Source organism: Numida meleagris, chromosome 1, assembly GCF_002078875.1.
Source record: "Numida meleagris isolate 19003 breed g44 Domestic line chromosome 1, NumMel1.0, whole genome shotgun sequence".
NCBI classification, from domain to species: Eukaryota; Metazoa; Chordata; class Aves; order Galliformes; family Numididae; genus Numida; species Numida meleagris.
The window spans coordinates 2111354-2126526 of record NC_034409.1 but is presented as its reverse complement, the minus strand read 5'-3'; the positions used below and the strand labels follow the sequence as shown (position 1 = coordinate 2126526).

At 39.3% G+C, this 15173-nt stretch overlaps 1 protein-coding gene across 3 annotated transcripts in view; it reads right to left on the bottom strand.

Annotated features, from left to right (window-relative positions):
* CHCHD3 (coiled-coil-helix-coiled-coil-helix domain containing 3) overlaps positions 1 to 15173 on the bottom strand; it is a 164758-nt gene that overhangs the window by 110842 nt on the left and 38743 nt on the right. For all 3 annotated transcript variants that reach the window (XM_021384293.1, XM_021384294.1, XM_021384295.1), the window contains exon 4: positions 596 to 740. In XM_021384293.1, the coding sequence (XP_021239968.1) occupies positions 596 to 740 (145 nt within the window). The remainder of the gene's footprint in view (positions 1 to 595; positions 741 to 15173) is intronic.

Genomic DNA, 15173 nt, shown 5'->3' with positions numbered 1-15173 from the left:
CAGTTTTCAAAAGAAAACAGCCTTCTTTGTCCAGAAGTTTTTATACATCAGCTCTATTAAAATAAGATTCTTTGATACAGAATTTCTCACTAAGCCGGTTCCAAGGTTTGAGACAATCAACAAGAGTTAGACAATTCTTTTTGTTTTCTAGCATGAAGGAGACTCCGAAATTACACTTTTTTGATTCCCTATTGACAGCCAGTTTTCAAGCAAGTAATATTATGGATTTCCTTGAAATATGAAAGCAATTAACTTATGGAAGAGCGTCTTGTATTGTGTAACTCTTTGATAACCCAGTTTAGTAAACGGACCTAGACTATCGTACTATTCTTCTCCCTCTGAAAACAGAAGGATGTTCATATTATCCCCACGCACAGGGAGACAGACTATACATGTAACCTTCAGAAAGGTTTTGGCTCTTTTTTCCTCAAGACAGGGAAGTTTTAGAACAATAAAATAAAATGACAATATTTACCAGTAAAAAATAAATAAATCACAAGACAACATAGGCTTTCTGCTTCTACCAATAGTATGACACAAGTCTGAAGAGATGGCTGTTCAGAAATCCAAGCACTCTACAAGATCCTGAACTTACAAAGCGCTGTGCCTTCTGACGCTCCTCTTCTGTTGCAGCTCTCTCGCGAAGAATGGCTCGAGTCAAATGCTCATTCGAAGAAATCCTTTCCCGTTCTAGAATTTTACCAAACTCATCACGTACATATGCTTGTTCTTGTTTCAATCTGCGGAAGACAGAGGGAATTACAGATCGAAAGCTTATTATCTAAGTTCATTTTAAGAGATGTAAACACAATCACTTCAAAAGCAGTCACGGTAACAAATTATTATAGGCTTCTTAAAACAGCAGAACATGGATTCGACAAAAATTCCGGATTACTTCAGATTCCAGTGGCAGACACAAAATACAACAAGTCTTAGGAACGCTACTTAATAAATCACACCAAGCACAGGTCATTCAAGAGTTTATGAAAATGCATCTTTGAGTACTATGGATATGCACATTTGTTTGTTGAGCAGTACTCAGTTCGTTGTTTTAAAGGAACGTTTTTTCAAGGAAACTCTTCCCTGCACCACCATCCAACTTCCAGCTAAAATCACCACTCTTTTCTGCAATGGGATAATGTTTTTTGATCTCTGGACACACCGTAAACCCAAACATGGTACCTGCTTACAGAGATGGGAAATAGATGAAACAATCAGAATAAACCTTTCCCAGCCATTTGAGAGGAGGAGATGAAAAGAGCTATTGAACCTATTGCAAAAGAGTTAACACAGTTAACACCAGACCCAGAAAATTCTCAACATTTAAACATCACAAAACATAACGTTACTCAAAACCTTTGCTACTTTACTCTATGTAAGCACACTACATCTATTTTTTATGAAAATGTGTAGGTATAGACGGGATAGCTAATAAAATATATCTGTTGAGCATGCATTGTGACACGGAGCACAGTGCCAACATTCAGGAACTCAGAGCTGTAATGGCAGTATTAAACACAAGCTTTAAAATAGATTTTTCCAAGAGTGGAGGAGACAAAGCTTAAGGATTCTCAGTGCATTTATATGTTGTCAAGGGAGCTTCAGAGAACAAATCGTAATGAGTAGGGTCACTTTGTAAAAGGTACGAGCATTACAGTACATTAGATTCTTCCCCGGGGAAAATATCTAAGTGGGGTGGGGAGGAAAAAGACAATTACAAGATGTATTACTTCGGTGCTCAGACAACCCTCTGAAATGCAGCAACCAACTGGGAGTCTTTATAAAAAGTTTATTAAGCGGCATCTTCAATTACTCTAGCAAAAGTCAGATTATGCAGACATGGACCAAATTCCATTAAGTGATTTCCCAAGGTCCCCCAAATTATTCCAGAAGCATTGGTATATCAAATCATTCACACAATCAATGCTTCAGTCAAAACATTCTGGTTGTCTTTTCCATTGGAGAAATAATGTTTTGTCTAAAAAGTGTCAAAATAGAAGTCTCAGCAGCTTTTTCTTCAGAGAAACAACAGAGAAAGCACTTAGCATTTCCAGAGATTGAAGTAAACTCCTTCCTCGCCCTTTATAGATTTTACCTCCCATATATGCTTTTCTCTCGCTTCTTTATGTGTATTATACCTAGCGCAGTAATTAACATACATGAAATCAGACAATATCTGAAAGGCTGCTAGAGTGTTCCACATTACAAACCCCTCCAAAATTAAAACATGCTTATGTTTAGCTCTAATTCTTGGAAATTATCCCCATTTTTGACAAGAGCTCTCTGTGTCTTTCCCCTGAAATTACCAACCTCCAAGTCGCCTCTCCAACTAACTCTCTTGCACAAAGAAGTTAGTTTTCCTAACACTCAAAAAGAACAGATTCCTGATGTCAAGATAAACCCTCTGAAGACTTAACCTGACTGCTTGTCTTAGTTTCAACTGGGATGGAATTGTTTTCTTCGGAGTGCCTCGTGCAATGTTCTGTTTTTGGTTCTAGGAGAAAAACAATGTTGATATCACACGATGTTTACAGGTGTTGCTAAGCAGTGTTGATCAGAGCCAAGGCCATTCTCAGTGAAGAGCCCAAGGAGCCTGGAGGAACAGAACTAGGACAGCTGACCTAAGCTGGCCAAAGGGATGTTTCATACCCTCTCAAAAACAAACAGAAATTTTGCTCGTTTTTTGGTGCGGCATTCTAATATAAAAAAAAATGCACACTATTCAATTATGTAATTTTACACACTTTGGGTCAAAAAGGGACTCATCCTTTGTTCTTCAAAAACATACAAGAATAGCTTTCATATAACAGCACCTTAAAGCAAAAAGTCTTATCTACCTATCTGATGTAGTGGTTGGCAACACTGCCTATGGCAGGGGGGTTGGAACTCGATGATCTTTGAGGTTCCTTCCAACCAAAGCCATTCCATGATTCTATGATTCTACCCTAATCCACATTCATACAATCAGAAATGTATGTCATCTTATCTACAACACAAAACATAACTAGTTAACTTCCTAAAGCTTCCACTAGACTTTTCCACTTAGGGCAACTTTTATCCACAAAAATGTCCTAAATGCCCATCACAACTGATTTAAATTCATCAGAGTTTTAAAATAAGAAGTAGGATTTTGAAGTAATTTGCATTTATTTGAGTTACATAATTGGGTAGCTTGTAGGAGCTTAATGAAACAAACAGAAGGCAGCTACATTCTGATCTCAAACATTTGCTTGCATCAACTTACAGTAGTTTCCTTCCTTGACATTACAAATTCATTTTACTGGCCTTCAGCGTGTAGTGCTGCTGAATGAAAGCAAACATCAGCTAAATCTACAATAATAAATTATATTATTACCTAGCCAAAAGTAAAATAAATAAATAAATAAATATCTGCAGTTGATAAGCAATTAAATAGCACAATTTGACAGTAAAGTCCACTACTCCAAGAATTCCACAGAAATAGACCACTTTAAATGGCATTTTTAATTACAACAAAAGTGAAGGCTCAATATAACAGCTCTGATGTTAAAGCCAAAAGCTTTAGTTAACAGACAAAAGACATTATGCATTGCACTGATCATTTATACGGAAAATGCTTTAAAAAAGCTGCTGAAACAGCAGAGAAGGCTGCTTGCTATACATTTTTCTACTAACTTGATAGCTGGAATAAAATACTTCTAAATAATTATGAAATACTGTTTCAAGAAGCACACAGCCATCTACTTACAGTAGTTGATTTAATGAAATAAAGGATGCAAACCTATCACTTTTCCGTAGTGCTATTTCAAAGTACAACCAACACCCTACTCATAGAAAAGTTTGGATTAACACTTCACAGGATTTCATACTCTCAACTGTTTTATAGCATACAATCATACATACAGAAACCAAAAATTCCTGCCTTTCTACTGTACTGTCTTTAAGAACTTCAAAGCTCTGAGCTAAGGCCATAAAATCATCATAGAATCATAGAATCACTCAGGTTGGAAAAGACCTCGAAGACTGTCAAGTCCAACCGCAACCTAACCATACTACCCTAACTCTTAACAACCCATCACTAAATTGTGTCCCTGGGCATAACATCCAAATGGTTTTTAAACATATTCAGGGATGGTGACTCAACCACCTCCCTGGGCAGCCTGTTCCAGTGCTTCACAACCCTTTCTGTAAAGAAGTTTTTCCTGATCTCCAACCTAAACCTCCCCTGGCGCAACTTGAGGCCATTTCCCTTTGTTCTGTCACCTGTCACCAGTGAGAAGAGACCAACTCCACTCTCACTGCAATCACCTTCCAGGTATTTGAAGAGAGCAATGAGGTCTCCCCTCAGTCTCCTCTTCCCCACACTAAACAGCCCCAGTTCCTTTAGTTGCTCCTTGTAGGGCATATTCTCCAAGCCCTTCACCAGCCTTGTTGCCCTGCTTTGGACCTGCTCCAGGACCTCCATGTCCTTTCTGTACTGAGGCGCCCAAAACTGAACACAGTACTCGAGGTGAGGCCTCACCAATGCTGTGTACGGGGCAGGATGACTTCCCTAGTCCTGCTCACCACACCGTTCCTGATCCCAGCCAGGATGCCATTGGCCTTCTTGGCCACCTGGGCACACTGCTGGCTCATATTCAGCCGACTGTCCATCAGCACACCAAGGTCCCTTTCCGTCAGGCAGCTTTCCAGCCACTCCTCCCCAAGCCTGTAGGGTTGCCTGGCATTGTTACGACCAAAGTGCAGGACCCGACACTTGACCCTACCGAAACTCATACAGTTTACCTTGGCCCATCGATCCAGTCTATCCAGGTCCCTCTGTAGTGCCTTTCTATCCTCTGGCAGATCAACACTCCCTCCCAACTTGGTGTCACCTGCAAACTTACTGAGGGTGCACTCAATCCCCTCAAAAAACGCCATGAAGAGCGTTTACTCGTGCACTACACTTGTACTTCTTCAATTTAGAAAACAGACACCCAGAGGTTAAGTCACTCAAAGATTAGGTCAGTTATCATGTAATTACCCCTAGGCCTTCTGACACTCATAAATTCTACATGGTAACTTCTTTGACACATCTTTTGAACACCTGATGACTGTCTCTTGCTTCTTATGGAAAGTGCAGCCCACAGCTCTCCCAGAATCACACCATCATTTGGGCTGGAAGGGATTTTGTGCGATCACCTCCAAATTCCCTGTTCAAGCAGGGGCAGATAAGGCAGGCTACCCAGGATGTCCACTTGGGTTTCTAATATCTCCAGATCTGGAAACTTCACGTTGTCTCTGGGCAGCCCACTCTGACCACTGGCCCCGTAATTTCCAGTATTCAGATGGATTTTCATGTTTTCCAGTTTGTTTCCATTGCCTCTTGTCCTAGTCCTAGATCACCTTGCTTGCCCTTCTTGAAAATAGGAGCGGCATTTGCTTTCCTGCCATCTTCAGGAAGCTTTTCTGATCACCATCACATTTCAAAGCTAATTGTGAGTGGCCTCACAATGACACAAGTCAGCTCCCTCAGAATCTCATCAGTCTCAGTGGATTCGTGTATGTCCAGTTTGTGTACGTATTCCCAAAATGATCCTCCTTTACCACAGTAAGTCATCATTGCTCCACATGTTCCTGTGTGTCTCAGTGTCCTGGGATTCTTGAACACTGGATTTTCCAGTGTAGATCGAGGCAGAGAAGATGAAGGTAGCACAGAGGATCTCAGCCTATTCTCTGTCCCTTGTCACCAGGGACCCTGCCCCACTAGGCAGTGGGTCCACATTTTTCCTACTCTTCCTTTTGCTATTGATTTTAACACTGATTTTCGTGTTTGCATCTAAATAGCCAGATATCTCCACCTGTCCATACATGTGCTGATAATTAAAAGTATTAATTATATAATAATAATTATATAATCTCATTAACTAAAGCAATAGCAAAAAAATTTTTTTAAGTTTCATTTTGCTATTTCTGTGAAGATAATGTGTACACACTCAGGACAGGAAAACACATGCATCTCATCCTGATATTTTTTTTTTTTTTTGTGAACAATCAAGTACACACAAAATTTTATTTTTAGCCTGTTCAAAGTTAATTCAACCTTATTTTTTATCACGGAAGCAGAAGCACATCTGTGCAGCCAGTGACTGACACAATTAACCTACTGGACAGACATTGTGCAACTATGATACTTCAGAACAACATACTCCCATCAGCTCCCATCCTTCTGGAAATATGCTTTCAGTAAATCCAAACTTGTGAACATTGAATAGAAAAGCATATCAGTGAATACCTATAAAGCTTCGTGTTTCTCTTTGTGCTAAGACACAGAAATCCTTCTGTTAAATATATTTTAAATAGCAGCATAATTTATAAGCATGGAGTTGGACTAGAGGACCTCTGAAGGCCCCTTCCAACTCAAATGATTGCATGATTCTATGGTAAGTAGAAAGCTAAGCTGTCTCCTAAACACAGATATTCCAAATATAGATAACATATGACCATTATGGAAATTGGAATAAAGTTGAAATACCCAACTAGTTCCGCTCTCCAATCACTGTGAAGCAGAATTAGAAGTTTAAGGAAAAAAACAGCAAAGCCTCTCGAATGTGACAAGTACATTTTCTATCATCTCTTTTTAAGAAACATAAACATGTTTTCCAGGAAAGAAAAAAAAAACACAACAACTTCACTGCACTCTGAAAAAAACCTTTCATGCTTTTCAGATCCATTTTTTAAAAAGAGTTCAAGAAAAGGAAATTGTTAATGAAACCATATGAAATTACGACACGGTACTGTAATCTTGCACAGCATGAACCATGTAAGCCACACTAACAAGATGAATAATTTAATTCTCAATACAGAAGAATTCACTCTATTGTTTACTCCAAAATATCAATTTCTGTCACTCTTGAAAACCACCTGCAGATGTTAAAGGTTGTCATTAACGAAAAAAGCATGAAAAACAGCAACACAGAGAAAATGCTAAAAATCAAAATGACAAACAAACAAAGTAACACCAACAGTCTTACACACTTTGAGCTTTGACGGCCATGAAACACTGCATTCTAAACTATTCTACAATCCACAGGAAACCCCAAACTGGTAAACAATACAGTATTAAAAACAAATATAGTGATGTATCATTTTCAGCCCTTCTTATTTCCAGATATTGAAAATTTATTACACTACCAAAGCTCAAACACATCCTTTCCATTACTTTTCAGGGAAATGATTACTTGCCAGCTGTTGCATCTTTATTACAGTCTCCAAGTTACACAATCTGATGGATTTCTGGTGATCCAAGATAAACTCATTCAAGTTTAGAACACGGACAGTGTCATTTTTCGCTACCTCCAACAACCAAAATCAAAGTATTTCCTGTTTCAAAGCCCACTATCAAGAAAATCACCTTCTCTTCTATAAAATGTAGAAAAATCTAAAGATATTTTGGCCTTAAATGCTGGAAGCGATCTTGAAGGATGAAGCCCATGTAAGAAGACATAAAACTAAAACATTTCAGCATTGAAAATGTACATCTGTACACTTATTCATTTTTTTAAATTAATGTTAATTTTATCCAGCCTTTCATCTTTGATGATCTCTGAATATTTTCCATTCTATATGACACCCCCTTAACCCAGAAAGCTAACAATAATTATAAATAAGAATACAACATGTTTCCAGTAGAAACTGGAAAACGGTTTTTTGCCTAGTTTGATGCAATGAAGTTTGTTAATGCATTCTGACAGACTTGCATAGCATCCCAAAATGTTTTGAACAATGCAGTTTAGGCTACGATGCAATATTAATGAATGAATAATGTTTCCGAGTACTGAGTTTCAATATTTAATGCATGCATACAGAATATGCCATAGAAAGATGTGGTTGAAAATCACTGGAGCTAACAAGGGACTTGAAAAGATGCTGGAAACACCAGGAAAACCTTTAACCTAAACGTAAACTGGGGTCTGAGAAGCATGAAATGGGTATCTCTCTCACTCAAATTCTAGTATTCACCTGACAGCCAAGTTTGCTGAATTATATGATCCTCAGGGGTCCCTTCCCACTCGAGATATTCTGTGATTATCTAATGCCTATCTGCTTCTGCAAAACATGGCTAAGGACAGAGATCTAAAACCAAATTATCCAAATCCCACAATCACAGGCAACGTCTCTTTCTTCACAAAAGTCTCAAAATAACAATGCAAAAGATAAAGAAAAAAAATATAAAAACTGAAGAGATTTCCTAGAATTATTTACACATGAAAAACTTAATTTCTATTCACATAGGGCTTTGCATACTACAGATGAAAGAGGCTACTTCTAACTTAAGTACCAACCCTTCTCTTTAAAAATCCATCCTGAAGTTTGATTTCTAAACTTAGTATTTCAGATTATGCAAAAGTTAACAGAAAATATCATTTTCAGAAGAAACCTCTTCTAAGTTTAAGACTGGAATACAGCTTTCCTGGAACTGTGTTCCATGCAAGTGGTTTTTGAAACAGTTTTAAACTGGAAGAGGGTAGATTTAGACTAGATATTAGGAAGGAATTCTTTATTGTGAGGGTGGTGAGACACTGGAACAGGTTGCCTAGCGAGGCTGTGAATGCCCCCTCCCAGCATTCAAGGCCAGGCTGGATAGGGCTGTGAGCAACCTGGTCTGGTGAGAGGTGTCCCTGCCTATAGCAGGTGGTTGAAACTAGGTGATCTGAAAGGTCCCTTCCAACCCAAGCCATTCTATGATTCTGTTATATTAGGATCTACATGCTGAACAGATCTCATTAACTAAGAGAATCAGGACTGGTAAAACAGAAAAGAAGCAAGGCAAAGCAAAAATGCTAAACCTTTAAAAACATGGGAATAAAAAATAATTTTAAAAAAGGTACATGCACATCATCAAATCTGAATTTGGAACCATTTGATGAGTGCTTAGTCCAAAACTCTTCAAATGTGAATACGTGGATCCACATTGCTGTAACACTTTATAGGCCACAACACTCACAATCAAAATTCTCTGATAAATTCACTACAAATCATCAAAAGCTCCAAATTAAAATACAGGAACAAATGAAAAGAAAGAAAATGAGAGTAGTCAATTTATGTATTTAAAATGTGGGTTAGGGAAGTCTTCTTGTCCTCTAACCAGAGCTGGCAGCAGCTCTGGATCTTGTGGGTTAATACAGAATCATAGAATCATAGAATTAGCTAGGTTGGAAAAGACCTACAAGATCATCCAGTCCAACCATCCACCTACCACCAATAACCCCACTAAACCATGTCTCTCAACACAACATCTAAACGTTTCTTGAACACCTCCAGGGACGGTGACTCAACCACCTCCCTGGGCAGCCTGGTCCAGCGTCTGACCACTCTTTCAGGAAAGTGGTATTTCCTCATGTCCAGCCTAAATCTCCCCTGGCGCAACTTGAGGCCATTCCCCCTCGTCCTGTCACTAGTTACAAGAGAGAAGAGGCCGATCCCCAGCTCACTACAACCTCCCTTCAGGTAGTTATAGAGAGCGATAAGGTCTCCCCTGAGCCTCCTCTTCTCCAGACTGAACAAGCCCAGCTCCCTCAGCCAAAAGAAATACATAAGAATATATAAAGAATATAAGAATATATAAGATATATATATAGTATATATAGTATATATATACTATATACTACTATATTTACATATATAGTATATATTTATATAAGAATATATATTTATATAAGAATATATAAAGAAAGAAAAATTGATCATCATCTGTTTCATGTATCTTTACAGAGATTTCAGTATGGACTTATACTATATTACTGTTACTTTTCTGAGTTTGCATTTCAAGTCATTAAATTTAACAAGAACTCCACTACTTTATTCTATATCCATTTCTTCCTCACAGTGACCTGTCCCTCCTTAATGCAGACCATGCACACGCATCAAATTGGATAATCATTCCTTAGAAATATTAGTGAAAATATGAAAGCATTAGCAGCAGGTAAACTTCTCCTATAGTGTTACTTTCTCTCTCCAATACATACTATTACAATCTCATCTTTGGGCAGTCCCAAATCATTCTACATTTCTTGCATTTTCATGTCCACGAGTAATAGCATCCAACAGAGCAAAATACCATATTTGTTGCTTTACACTAGGAAGTCTGGGTTGCTGTCTTTCCTTAACACCCTATTGGGCTGTGTAACATGCTGACCATAATCTGCACAATTTACCTTGGGTAAAACTATGTTCCACCTTAGCCACTTAATCATTTATTTCCATTCTCTCCGTTATCCTCTGTTTCAAATGCTGTACTCCCAAAATCACCCATAACAATACGTCCAATTAATAACTTCAGTTGAACACTCCATTAATTTCCTTTTTCCAGCTGCCCTTCAGCCTTCGCATAACTGTCAATTGAAAATCTTTGCTAATGGCCATGTTCTTTTATATGCCAGCCCTTGATGAAGAGATCAAAGACACTAATTTCAAAACCAGTCATTATACACAGCTCTTCAACTTATGAACAAGACTTCCATGGATAGCTTGGCAATACCAGGTGCAATATGGATGCTAGCTACTCTCAGACTGTTGATCCCTTACAGAACTTGGCTGGGTTGAATTGAATTTCCTTATTACGGTTCTTAGTGTTTTGTGGGTTCTCTTCATTTTTTATTTTTATTTTTTGGCAGGGGGAAAGGCAGTGATTGAGCAGAGGGAGCATGAGTAGGAGAGAGGGGAGATTGTTCAAGTGTGTGTGTGTGTGGGGGGGGGGTCATTATACTACTTAAGTCTACCATTTTTAAAATATGTGCATATAAATCACTATTATATAAAGACAGAACATATGAACGAATTTCTACCTTTATGCCAGAGGCATGCAAGGAACCTAAGTCAGAATAGTAAAACTGTTTTACATAATTTGTATAAGTATTTAGTTGAGACTTTTCATGATATTCTCGTAACTCCAGCTGAAATTACTTTCCAATTTAATATCATTCCTCTTGGGATCTGCAAAGGCAGTCATGAAATTATGACAACACTAATTCTTCATTAAAGAGAAGGGACAGTTACCACATTTTATTATTGTTATTAAGTGTTTCTTTGCTTTGTCTACTCATTTGCTATTCTTCAAAAGGAAAGAGCTCAGCAATTTGAAAGCAAAGATTTCTTATAAACTGCCAGGGGGGAATATTTGCCCTCCTCCCTTCTTGAATCTGAAACTATGAAGCAGTGTCATTTTTGTTGATGCTCTCTCCAAATAAACTCACTAGCTTCAAGTAATTTTCCAATCTTCCTGAGAAATAAACTTATCAAGATGAAGCTTCATATACAAGTTGCCAGTTGAGATGCCAAATTTTAAAATTAGAGTGAAAAATAAGCCCTTGAAAATGGGGGTTTATGAAGGTTGGAGTGAATTATAGCACTGCTCTCTCCTATGTCCATCCCCATCTCCAGAATTCATTCTCTGCATATACTGAGAACTAGACATAATGGTATTAATGGAGAATCATGGAGAATACTTCCACCATCATCAAATACTGGTTTTTCTTCCAAGAAAACAACAAAGAAAACCAGTCAGGTATTTCCAAACTCTCGTTCTCCTAAGCATTTTTATTTCCTTGGCATTTTGCAGGTAAGATCATGTGCTACGCTTTTACAGTTATAAAAAGCAAAAGGTGCGATGCAACCCCATTCAGATGTTGACCTGTCCTCCACCATAAAATAATCACCTTCAACAGCTGGCTGGTGGCAGTGGGATCACTTACAATACCTCACCTGACCACAGTACTTGCTTTACAACCAAATCTGTGCTCAAATCTCACGTCTTCGCATTTAATCTTGGCTTCTTTTCTCACCTGCAAAGGTTTGACCCAGCCTGACCTTGCTCATTACTTCCTTTCCTCTGGCAGAGCAGAGTTATCCCATAATCCTCTGGACCTCAGCAATATTACAGAAGAATAAGTTCACATCTAAACCTTCTGCTGGATGTGAGATAGAACAGGAGTACTTCTGCTGTGAAAGGTAGAAAAAGGTGTAACTACAAAGTGAGAATAGGAGAAATTCAATTAGTGGAATCAGTGCAAAATTTGCTCCTTTCTCCATGAGTGTTCCCCAGTCAGTTCCCCGAGGCTGAACTGGCCTTTTCTGCAGTCAAAGCAAGTAGATTTTACTTTATTGTCATTATTTTATTTTTATGATATCAGTCACACATCAAACCTGAATATTTTGTTCTGGTAAATAAATATCTGTCACCACATCCCTGTGCATCACATACTGCACTTCAGAAAAGCTTATTTAACAACCTTACCTACCACTATTTAAAATCCTTTCTCTGGCATGTAACCAGCTGAGCATCTTCAAATATGGAACAAGAGTCACACAAACATATATGTCGCATTCAGAGATAGGAGGCCCTTATTAGATGTCACATTAGCCTTTCTCTCCAGTTCATATGCAATTTATGTCTTCTCTTTTCCAAAGTCGTTTGTTTGTTGCTGTTTGTCACTATAAATACCTAAGTTTTGCTCTCTCAAATCAGTAGTCAGCTATTTCCCCCCAATATACTGAATATTATATTAGAAAAAGGTTAATCTTCCCAGCATTCATGGAAGAACAGTTATACTGTATGAAAGTGTATATAGAATAAGTTTCCATCAGCTACAGCACTGTGGCGGCACTGACAGCAGAGCTCTACGTGACATGTATAGCTTCTCACACCAGCATTTTCTCCCCCAGGAATGGCAACAATAATAAAGAAACCTTCCTCTATAAGCAATTCCTCCCAGTTGTATTTGAACATTGCTTGAATCTCTGCAGTACTTCATGGAAAGCTTGTCAGAGGAAGGACAACCAGAGGAGGCAAGCCTCTGGTGTGAGTCTGGTGTGACAACTCTTGCATTCCCAAATCTGATTACCAACTGAGTAAAATTCTTTAGCTGCTTTTTACAAAAAGTACGGTCACTCGGGTGAGAAAACAGAAAATTCTTATTCCTGACCTATCAAAAGTTGAAATAAATGCATTCACGTTTGCAGTTTTGTGGAAATTCTTCCATGAAAGTATTCTATCCTACGGTCAGCAGTAGAGATGATGCAATTTTTCTGACTGTTTTCACACTGTCAAGAGGTCCCTCTGGTAGAATAACAGATTATTTTCTTACTAACAAAGAAGCTTTTTGTCCATTATGGAAAAAAATTCTGAGAGAAAAAAACAGCTATGTCAAATTGGGTATCTAATTACAATGGAAAATAGAATCATTTTGGAAGGAAAAAAAATCTTCTCAAAAGGTTTTTCAACATATTTAGTACACAACCCATAAGAAATGAGGATTAGTTAAAATGTTCTTCAGTAAAATATAAAATGAATATTCTAAATAAATCAATCATTTTATTTTTTCTTACATTCTCCACACCAATGCCAGTAAACTAAAATAAACATGTTATTAAAACAGAAATCAATAGTAAGCTTTAAAATACACAGTTACCACAAAAAGGTCAAGCTCCAGTATTGATTTCAATATAACATTTTTGGTGCGTAGTTTCCCAAAGGGTTCTTCTCTAATATTGCTCTTCGTTCTTCTTTCACTTTACATTTGCACTGGTGAATTTGTTGTTCTTCTCTGCAAAAGCTGTCCACCCCATGACGTTTACTATGAGCATGTCATGTATGCAATGTACTGCTGAGACATGACAAAATAAGGACGGGAGGAGGCACTCAGACACATCAGAGAATCAATTAAATCGTAAAGTGAATCACAGGAATACAGAGACCCTTCCCAAACACAAAAAGAATAAAAGGGAGTAAGAAAGGAATGGCTGCAATCTAATAAGCTTCCAGTGAGAGCTACCTTTGTGCACAGCACTGTACATATATTTAGAAGCTGATTTAGAGCGTAGAAAGATTTTCTTTAAACAGACGAGTATGTTTAGAAACACAGAGGGTATAATAATTAATCCAGTTAATGACAGAAAAAAATATCACAACCTATGGAGCCCAGCAGACTTAGGCAAGTCATTAGCATGGAATGTAGATAAACTGACGGTCTGTCTTATTCAAGAAAAGCATTCTTCATGTAGATTTTCATGGCAAAAGTTTACCAAACAACTCATAGGAGACAAGACAGTCAAAGCAGAACAATGTCTAAGATCTATCAAAAGCCATTACCAGCCATTACCGGTGCACATCACACAAACTTTGAAGATGAGATGCGAAGGTCGTGGCAACCGTACAGCAGCAGAGTTTGTTACCAAAGAATCTCAGAAAGTCTTGGGTTGCAAGGGATCTTACAAGTTGAACTAATTCCAGCCACGTGCCATGGCCGGAGTTGCCACTAGGTAAGCTTAGAATAGGGCCCCATCCAACCTGGCCTTGAACACCTCCCAGGATGGGGCATCCACAGCTTCTCCGGGCAGCCTATGCCACCGCCTCACCAATCTCGGAGTCAAGAATTTCCTCCAAGAGTTTATCTAATCTCCTCTCCTAGATTAAAACTGTTCCACCTTGTCCTGTCCCTATCACACCACGAAAAAAGTCAATCACCACACACACTAGAGGCCAAATTTGCTCTTAACTTGCAATCTTTACTAGACCCTCCAGAAACCTACACTAGACTCAGACCAGAAATGCTAGCGTGGTACCAGGGCTGCAACTCTGGCCAACGGACAGCTGCACTGCAGCATCTGCCACGAGGAGCACTGACAGCAGGTGGAGGGAGCCCGTCCTTCCTCTCTGCTGCATGGCAGCACCAGGACTTCACCCCGTGCTGCCCGTAATGGCTGCCACCCTCTCGCTTGAGGGCCCGCGCCCACATTCCCTGTGAGGCGGTGACCGTGATGTCACAGTGGCTGGCAGGGAGCGGCCATTGTGACCCGTGAGGCTTGGAACAGAGCAAAGGCTGCCGGGCTCAGGCCCAGTCAGTGCGGCCTGGTGAGGCGCAGAGAGAGCAGGGACTCTCGCAGTGCTCGCCGTTGACGCAGATGATGTCCGAAAGGAAACGGAAGGCCTCCGGCTCGGAGGAGCCAGGTGAGAGCCACGTATCCCTGTGCACAGCTCCCACCAGCAGGCTGAGGAGTGCTGGGGGTCTGCCTACAGATGAGAGGGAAGAAAGGGACAGGCAGAGACTCCCCAACTGCTGCAAGGCAGGACCCCTCTGCTCCTTGGCAAGGGGGCCCAGCTTGGGCTGCGGCAGCACTCTAGCACAGTACGGCCTGCCATGGGAACTTTTCCTCCA